Raw genomic sequence first — 10035 nt, 5'->3', positions numbered from 1 at the left:
CAATGTTCAGAGATGGTTTTAACCCTAATCTGTAATCTTTTAGGTAAAGACCTTAAGATTTTTTCACGTATTTTTTTATCATTAACTTTTTTCCTTTAGTGACGCAGTTCAGAAATTATTTCAAGTAGACTAGAATAAAAATCAGAAAAGAATTCGTCTTCTTTCATCACAATGTTGCCAAATTTATAAGAAAGCAACTGAATTTTGGACAACTTCACTTTCGAAGTTTCTTCATGAGTAACCTGCAAAATATCCCAAACTTCTTTAGCAGTTTTACGATAAGAAATTCTAACATATTTAGATGGAACAACAGAATTAATAATTGAATATAAAGCTTTGCCATTAGCATCATTACGCTTAGTTTCAATAGCAGTAAAATAAAAAGTATCTTTTAACTCTTTGACTATTTTACCATCCACAGTTGTATCTACTGTAGGAGGTGTATAGCCAGATTTAACTATCGCCCAAGTTTTACCACCAAAATTTGGCAAATAGGCTCTCACCTTTGATTTCCAAAAATTATAATTATCTCCTTCAAATAAAGGACTACGTTGATTAGAACCAACTTCTTTCAACGCATAAGACATGATTTTGAAAACAATTTTTGAAAAATACAACAAAATTAAACTTTCCAACAAGGATCAACTCAATGTATAGAGATTGACTTTGATACCAAATTGTAAGTCGTACGCAGCGGAATGTATACAGGAAAGTTTTAGGTTTTGTAAAACAAATCTGTGTCGTTACCAACTTTACTTATTTTAGCAATTAAACAGTTAATCATATGCAGATAAAATAAAGCAAAGTATAAAGTTAAAGATGACACCAGGATTTTAGCGAGAAAACCCCAGTTGATAAAATACATCAACTGTTGTGGGAAAAACCTCATGGACTTGTGCAGTCCAAAGTAAACCAATCCACTATGCTTGGAACAAAGTATACCAAACTTTGACTCTGACTCACACCCTATCGTTCTACACCACACCAACTGCTGATGATTCTCTAGCTTTGTGATTCCCCGTCCAACAACAACTTGACCACAGGCTTACACTTGATATTTGTAAAAGAGTAGCAGGTAGATCGGACAGCACTCCGCGAATGCTCCAACCCTTCCAAAGTGTGACTGCGTTTACTTCTGTTCTTCAAACTTCTGAATGATGTAGAAGTAGATCTGCTTTGTCTGATCGATGTTAATACGACTGTATGATCACGATCATGATTCAAACACCATAACTCTAAACTTACTAGGTAAATATGTGTGTGTTCTAAGAAGACAACAGAAAAATCAACTTTGATTTTCTGAGATTAGGTACAATTTTAGACCAACTAGGAAACAATTTAGAAAAAGAAAACTGAAGTTGGATAGCAAACAGGACATCTTGAACCGGTTCAAGGAAGCTGAACTGGTTCAAGTTTGACAGTGACTCAAACTTGAGCATCTTGAACCGGTTCAAGGAAGCTGACTCGGTTCATGGTTGGCAGACCTGAATTTTCGAATTCTTTCAGCCTTGTTTCATTATACGGGAATTTCAGACTAACATGGTAAGTGTAGAATGTCCAACCTTGTTCATATTCCTTCCTAAAGTAGTGTTCTTACCTTTTTTCTTCACAAATTCTTCAAGTATGGTAAGTTTGAACTCTTTCCCAGTTTTGTAGTCCCTGTCGAACTTGATGACTTGTAGAACAAGTAATTTAAACTATAACTCAACTTGGACTTGTTATGTCTACGATAATTGCCAAAATAAATTAAAATTTCACAAACTCAACATGGATCCATCAATTCAATTATTAAACGACCAATCTGTTCCAAGAACTGCAGTTCAATTCTAGAAAGCATATGAATGAGAAGCTTCTACCTATCGTTTTCCAGTTGTAAACTCATGAAAAAGTTGGTCTAATTTCTGCAATATATATATATACACTGTAGTTTTTTTTTTTTTTAATTAAGATAATTCTATTTTTACGAAATAGAGGATACTAATTGATGTAATATGGAATGCAAATATGGTTATGAAGGCTTTTAGTTTGTAGTTTCACCTAACTTCAAGCAAGCGAAGTGTATTTTCCGGCAAATACTGAACTTGTAATAACCATCAAGTCAACATGAGGTGAGATTTGTTAGAATTTTCCGGCAAGGAGAAGCATATCTGTATTGAGAATCACCAAAATTTGGAGTATGTGTTATAGCACTAAACTGGGAGATGTATTAGCTAAATATAGACACCAACTAAATACTAATATAGTTTCACAATCTTTTTTTCAACCATAGGTAAGGTTGAGTAGCTACAGAAGTTGTTACTTACACAAAGTATAAAATATGTTTGGCCGATCATAGAATTTCACAAGCTTCTGGCTTTTGATCCTTGTTTTTCCCTCACTAATAAAAAAATTGTAGTTCACAATTCAAGGCCACAATGACACTTGCAAGAGGATGTGAGTTTAAAGCTGTTTTTCTATTAGGTTTAGCTTTGCTTTCATATGGCGTTCAAGGTGCTCGCCGTGGCCTTGCAGGCACTGATCCTACAATTTTTGATGTTACACAATATGGTGCCCAGGCAGATTGTAAGACTGATAATTCTAGGGTGAGTTTAAAGAAATGGATGTGTCTGCATAATTATTCGTAGTTAATTTCTCTTAAAATGGTTTGGTTTAGTAGCTATGCTTTTCATTCAGTTTGGTCCTTGTAATTATAAGGACAGAGGAAGGGAGGATGTTCAAAATATGGAAATGAGATCAATCATATTGGATAAATCATATTAATTAGTTTTTTCTTTTTCTTTTTTTTTTTTTTTTAAAAAATAAGATTGCTAGTGATAAATCATGGCTGTAGGCTGTAGCACTGTGTTGACCTATGACAGGACCATTGAATAGAGATTGAGAATGAATTAAACATGAAAATATGATTAATAGAATTGGGGATTTTTCATGCCTTTTTGGTCATGAAGATGGAGCGATTCCAAAAATCCAATAAACCAACCTTGTTAGACAGTCATTTTCTTTTTTTTTTTAGACTGAGGTCTCTACCATCAACATTTGCCATGATAGTGTCAATTTTTGGTTTTTACTGAGACTACGTAAGCGTCGGCTTCCTCTAATTTAGTCCGAACCAACCTTATTTATTTTAATAACCTGAAGTATTGTATAATACAGATATTCATAAACACATGGAATGCAGCATGCCAATCAAGTGGGATGGCCAAGCTTCTTATCCCCAACGGGACATTCTTGGTAGGGGAGGTCATCTTCCAAGGACCGTGCAAATGCTCAAATCCCATAACTATTGAAGTTCAGGGAACGCTGTTGGCCAAGACTGATCTCAGTGCTTATCCTAGTGGACAATGGTTCTTGTTCCGACATGTTACTGGTCTCCTACTTACAGGCCAAGGAAGTTTTAATGGACAAGGTGAGACTGCGTGGAAGTTCAACTCTGGATCCCCGAAACTTCTCCCAATTGTAAGTCAATCTAATATATATTCTATGTTACTGTTTCCTACCCAGTGAATGCGAGGAGAAATATATACTAGCGGAAATGATCCGGACTTAAAGTTGTGATATTTTTCATAGAAATTAAGCTGACTAATTTCTTTGTTAACTATGGTGCAGTCTATCAAAATCGACCACACAAACAATACCCTTGTTCAGGGGATCAAATTGATCAATAGTAAAGGATTTCACATGAAAGTCACTAGCTGCAACAATGTTACAGTCCAAGGCCTCAACATAACTGCACCTGATGATAGCCCAAACACGGATGGCATCCATATTAGCCGTTCTGATCTTGTCAAAATCTCTAACACTGTCATTGGAACCGGTGATGACTGCATTTCCATTGGGGAAGGCTCCACCAACATTTCAATCTCTGGTATTACTTGTGGACCTGGACATGGCATTAGGTACGTAAATTCCAACAATTAATCTTTGATCGTGCATTTGAATAACCTTAAGGCCTATTGACGCAGGAAAGTTCAAGTACCTAGTCTTTTCTGCTCTCTCTGTCCTTTTTTCGTTTAATTCTTCTTTTGATCACTTCTGTGCCATGCAGCATTGGCAGTCTTGGCAAAGTCAAGACTGAGAAGGATGTGAAAGGAATTGTTGTGACTAATTGTACGTTATCAAACACTGAAAATGGTGCGAGGATCAAAACCTTCGAAGAATCACCAAAAACCCAAGCTTCCAACATTGTTTTTGAGGATATAGTCATGAATAATGTCCGAAATCCAATTATCATCGATCAGCATTACATGTGCAAGAATAAGAACAAAGGGGTAAGCCATCCCAACTCTTCCCTCCCATCTTGCATGATAGGATGAGTAGGAATTTCCATTCATTCTTTATCTAACTTAATTTCACTAGATCCCACTACTAACTCGGTTCAATTTTAATTTCTGGTCAGCCATCCAATGTGAAGATCAGTAATGTTCACTACAAGAACATAAGGGGTACCACGGTTTCGAATGTTGCAGTGGCACTTAATTGCAGTGAAGCAGTACCTTGTGAAGGCGTTGAACTGGTCGACATTGATCTCAAATCTAGCGGCATTTCTGAAAAAATCGAAAGCCAGTCGACTATTTCAGGTTTATGTTCTAATGCTAAAGCAACCTTCAGTGGTAAACAAAACCCCTCGGCTTGCACGTAGTTTCTTCTTCTCCACAAGATTTTATACTAGTATATCTTGTTGCTTACCACTGCTCAATATGTGCTTTTGAGTGAGCGCCATTTGTGTCTCTAGGAGTTAAGTACAAGGTACTTAGTCCCAATGTAACACTACTGATATAAATGGTAAATACATTGTAAAAGAAATATCCCTATTAAACGTGTGGATTCATCCCATTTTATGATACATATGGACAGTTCTTAAATACAGGCAGAAGGGACAGTTAAATTCCTTGGCCGGCCAACGAACAAAAAGGAAAAATAAAGTTAAATTACGGAGTATATCTTGACTGAACCGTACTTGTACATCAATTTTTTTTATCATTGAAGAATTGCTACCTGTCACATTTGTCATCTAAAATATCTAACTCTGATTGGTAACCAAGCACAACAACAACAATGAAAGTATAAACAACAGCATAAATATATGCTGGTTTAACAGCTAGCAATGAATGGATGAGCTGAACAATATTGAAAGTACAAAATTGAACCAGCAAAATTGATCATTGCAGAGCAATAGTTGGGGTCTGAGGATAATGTCGAACCATGATGACTACTATCATAAGAATCCAACTAGAAAATCCCTAGATTGTAATTTTTTTTTCTTAGTTGGTACTCACATACACATGGAAAGTAGGAGCCTAATACCGCTAGGCAACTGACTTGTTGGTCCCTAGATTGTAAATTATTCTACATGGTTACCTATATGAGCCAACTCACTGAAATATGTACTGGTTTCTATTCATTGTTCTTGGTTACATTGACGTATAGGTTCAATGAATATCTTGCTTGTAGTATCCGTGCCAAAGTTTTGAAGAGCATCCACTCATTTCCTTTGGATGCCACAGAATTCTATGATTTGAACGCCCTTGAAAAAAACAAAGGAAATGATAAAATTGAACTATTAAGTATTACTATCTGGGGTCAATGTTGTTCTGTAATGCGGAAAATGGTTGCAAGAAGAAACAGAAAAAAGTACGTTTTTCCCGAAGTAAAATCGTTAGACACTAAGCCATAAGCCCGTCATTTCAAGATGAGTACAAGAGAAATGTGTATATTTGGATATACATCTATAGAAGCACTTGCTGCTAGGATGAGGAGCCCCAATCAAGAACAATTATTTATCCATTGACCAACCAATCAATAAGAGCTAATAAACATTAATTAGGACAATGATGATAAAGAAAGAGAAACACTGCAGAGAGAGTGTGATTGTTGTGTTGGACTGGATCAGGGCTTCTACAGAGAAGACTGGTGTTGCACCACTCCGGTGTGCTCTGCGTGACCTGGTAGGCCCAGAGGATGAGATTTTGGTTATAACAATTCTCAATTCAGAGGCAAACACACCATCACCGACTGCAAGTTTTTGTTGTCTGGGAGAGATGAAAAGTAATCATCCAGGTGAAGGAGACCGGGACATTAAGTTCCTCCACGAAGAGATCAGTCCGAAAATGGAAGCTTACGAGAAGATCTTTGCACCGTACTATGATAGATGCAGAAGCAGTGGAGTAAGTTTCTCCATTCTGAGGGCAGAAATTTTTGTAATAATTTTTGGAGGGATATTCTCTAAACACTTTGTGTAACACCCACTTATATATATTTGCTAGGAATTTAGTGTCTACAGATAGAAATGTATTAATTTTTATCGTTCAGCTTTCTCTCCTCCATCCATAACTGATGAGTTGCCATGTTTCATTAGATCTCATTTAGTTTGTACCTTGTAATTTTGAGCTTTTCTGGCCACTTGCTTCTGCGACAGGTGAAATTTCACGTGAAGATTGCTGCCAGCTTCCAACCGGACATATTAGTGGGGGAGGCGAACAATGTCAAAGCTACTTGGATTGTTATGGACAGGTCTCTGCCTGTCTTTTTCTTTCCCATGTGTTTCTTGTAATATATTGTCTGATCATTATATATAACATAAGAATAGAACCTTCCATCAACTCGGTGAGTAATACAATGAAGTATATGTGCAAGAAGTTCCAAAAAAATCAAGAAGCGACATCACCAATTAAAAGGATTCTTGGAATGACTGCCAGAACCTAGGGACAGCTTTAATTACTTGCTCATAAGATTAGGTTCTTTTAGATGGCCGAATTCATAAGAAGAAATATTTTTCCTTTATCGCAGGTTATTTTCTATGGACCAAAGCTTCATACTGAGTGGAACAAATTGCAATATATCTTCGGTGCGCGAGGATGAGGACACTATAATGTACAATTATTCACCTGGTGGATTGGAAAAGAAGGAACGAAACCCCAATCCAAAGTTTTCAAACCTAAATAAGAGATCGTCATCATCATCATCACAAGATGAAACACATGCTCATTGTACCTTGCCAAACTTTCAAGGCAAATATCAACACGTTTCTCCATCTGATTTTGCAAGTACAAGCAGAGGACTCGAAATTCTGGCAATTTGTGACTCATTAGATGAAAGAGAGAACTTAGAAAAGGTGGAGCTGGAAAGTGAGGGGATCGCATTACATGACAATATCTCCTCCAATGAAGTTTCTAAAGTGAAGCTTATGTCAAAAATGCCATTGCAACTAAGCTGGGAAGTGATTTCTGAGATAACAGGCGGGTTTGGATCTACAATTTGCATTGACCAGAATGATTATGTTGGGACCTATAGAGGATATATAACTGATTGTTGCACGAATGTTATGGTAAAAAGATTCAGTGGAGATTTTAGTGGGATTCTCGAAACAGAAAAAAGAGCAGCTTTGTCTATGCATCATAACAATATAATGGGGTTGATTGGTTACCACAAGAGTGAAAATGACACAATTCTGGTCTTTCCCCATCCAGCAAGAGGGACACTGGACAGATATCTTCATGGTGAGTTTGTTGTTTCTCTATCTCCCAGATCATTAATTATAAAAAAAAAAGTTAGCTAGATATTCCAAATTAAGGTTCGCGGATATACTTAAAATCATGCAATGGAACCTGCATTGTTGGTTCTGAGAAATCAGTTTTTTTTTTTTTTTTTTTTCCGAATCAAATAGTATGTTACCATTCATTTGTACTCTATAATGGGCTGAAATATTCTTTGTTAACCAGCTGCTATTGGTGCAGACTCCAGAGGAACATGGAAGGAATTTCTGACATTTCAAGATAAAATGAAGATAGCAACAGGAACTGGTAAAGGTGTTCGATACATGCATGAAGAGTGTCCTCGAGGCCCCATTGTTCATGGTGACTTGCAGCCATGTAACATTTTTTTGACCAGCGACTTTAAGCCACTGGTGAGAATCCCAGAACCAAAGAAATCTCATAATATGTGTGTGCGTGTTTTGGCTCTCTAATTTTGTGGTTTCTTTCTTTTCTTTTTCTTCCCCTTTTTAATTGTGATTGGTTCTAATAGATCACTGGCTTTGGGCGAGCTAAGTGGCTGCAGCTAGGACAGCAAACATCACCTATTAGTAGTAACAGGTTTGCATTTACATGTCAGACAAAGTCGCTCATAAATTCATGCTACCAAGTTTATAACTACATTGTTAAATTAAATGTTTGAAAATTTAAATGAGATATCATTCGGGAAAGAAAAAATATATATACATATGTGAAAATTTATTTGCTCTCGGTAAACAGATCAATCAAGCACAATTAAATATAGTGTTGGTTGCTGTAACTATATTGATGGACTTTCACTTAAAGATGTTAGTTTTGTACGCTAGAGGGGGCTCGCACAAAGATCCTTTGGATGTTGAATCATTGACTTTGGTAAAATCAGACATCCTTTCTTTTGGAATTCTGCTCTTAAGGCTGTTCTGTAGAAAATCTGCCCCGAAAGATGGAAAGAAACTAATTGAGTGGGTTAGTGGTCATTTTTTTTTTTTTTCTTACGGTTTTTGCTTGCACATTTATAACTTGTTTCAACTAATTAAGTGTAACAGTTTGGGTCTAAGTGGGCTCATAGAAAACCTCTGAATTGCAGGCTCAGCCATTGTTGCGGCAAAGAGCTTACCATGAATTATTGGATGAGGACACGGAGTATTTGGACATGCATGGAATTTTGAAGGTGGTGTGTGCTGCAATTCAATGCACAAAGACTAGGCCAGTTTCGCGACCTTGTATGAGCGAGGTGAAGACATAGCTGACTTATTATATGAATTAAGCTCCCTCCTGTTTTGAAATTTAACCACAAGGTCATCACCTACTCACCATATTTACTTTTACTTTTCTAGGTGATTTCCATTCTTAAAGGAGAAAGTTCTTGTGCTGTGCAATCAACGTCATCTTCAGAGAGCAGCCCAATTATGCCCTAGAACACATGGCAGTGTTAGTAGAGAAATATTGTTTAATTGACCAGCTTGAGGCCAACACTTCCAGTAACATAGCAAAGTAAAAAGGCAAAGTGTAGTAGCTACTTTATCTGCTTTTTCCATAAACATTGCTTTATTATTTCTTAGACAGTCTTCTATTGCTCGCTCTGTGCTATTTTTGCTGCAATAGTCAAAGTTTAAGCTGAGTGCTTCCCACTATTTCCAGTCAAACATGCCTTGAATTCCCAGTTCTTTTGGTGAATGAATGATAAGACTTTGGTGCCGTGACAACTCATTTGGTTCCCCTAAACCACATATGGGATGATTCTTTCTTTGTGAACATGACATATTTCCATTTGACAAATCCAATAAGATTTCTTCTGATAACAGAAGCAGCAGTAAAGAAAATCAACCACAATATATCTACATACATAGAAAGAAGAGCGAGAACTTAATCTGAAAAAAATATGTTTTACAAGAAGAAGCAAATTCTCAAGTGTTACAGATTCTTTATCTCGGTGAATTCACCAGTTTATGCAGTACACTCCAGACAAATCGTTGCAAATTTAACAAAAAGTAATAATTTGGAGGTAACAAATTAAATTTCTTGTACACAACAAAGATACTTTCTATGAAGAGAGGTATATTCTTACTATAGGTTCCAAATATGACACACTATTAAAAGAGGACATCGAGCCATGTTCTTTTTCTAAGGTGGAATCTTCAACATCCTTTCTTTAAGCCACACTGGGGCCAATTTTATTTTAAAGTTTGCATTCATTCATGTGGAAATTAAGATAAGTGGAAATGCCACGATTTCTACGCACCTAGCTTTTACCTTTCTTTACTGTTACTGCACTCTCTTCTTGCCCTGTTTAGGAGTTATTTATTTATTTATTTTTTCTATGTCGGTGTTGGCCTCTTAGGACATCCCAGAGTTATACATAAGTTGTAACGTGGCTATATTTATATATATTTTTTTATATATAGACTAGTGCTGGCTCAATCTCAAGCCGTGTGCAGAAATATTTGATTTCTACTTTATTCTGCATGGTGGTGATTGGTGAGGATTAGCACAGAGGCCTTTAGGAAGGGATTAGGAGATAAGCTCATTT

General features: G+C 36.5%; 2 protein-coding genes across 2 annotated transcripts; both read left to right on the top strand.

Annotated features, from left to right (window-relative positions):
• The first annotated feature begins 2414 nt into the window (after positions 1-2414).
• Positions 2415-4636, top strand: LOC132268508 (exopolygalacturonase clone GBGE184-like). The gene is made up of 5 exons (XM_059769346.1): positions 2415-2582; positions 3151-3453; positions 3604-3893; positions 4043-4265; positions 4394-4636. Exons 1-5 carry the CDS (start codon positions 2415-2417, stop codon positions 4634-4636), a joined length of 1227 nt encoding a protein of 408 aa, XP_059625329.1.
• A 1189-nt stretch (positions 4637-5825) lies between these two features.
• On the top strand, positions 5826-9121 carry LOC132268507 (G-type lectin S-receptor-like serine/threonine-protein kinase At1g34300). Its single transcript, XM_059769345.1, has 9 exons — positions 5826-6161; positions 6413-6507; positions 6784-7493; positions 7716-7900; positions 8020-8087; positions 8333-8471; positions 8593-8739; positions 8862-8936; positions 9068-9121. The coding sequence occupies exons 1-9, from the start codon at positions 5826-5828 to the stop codon at positions 9119-9121; spliced, it is 1809 nt and encodes a 602-aa protein (XP_059625328.1).
• The last annotated feature ends 914 nt before the right edge of the window (positions 9122-10035 follow it).

The sequence above is a fragment of the Cornus florida genome, unplaced genomic scaffold (genome assembly GCF_030987335.1).
Source record: "Cornus florida cultivar Cherokee Brave unplaced genomic scaffold, ASM3098733v1 CherokeeBrave_3.0.0_Hap2_Chr08, whole genome shotgun sequence".
NCBI lineage: Eukaryota > Viridiplantae > Streptophyta > Magnoliopsida > Cornales > Cornaceae > Cornus > Cornus florida.
This window is presented reverse-complemented; position numbering and strand designations above follow the sequence as displayed.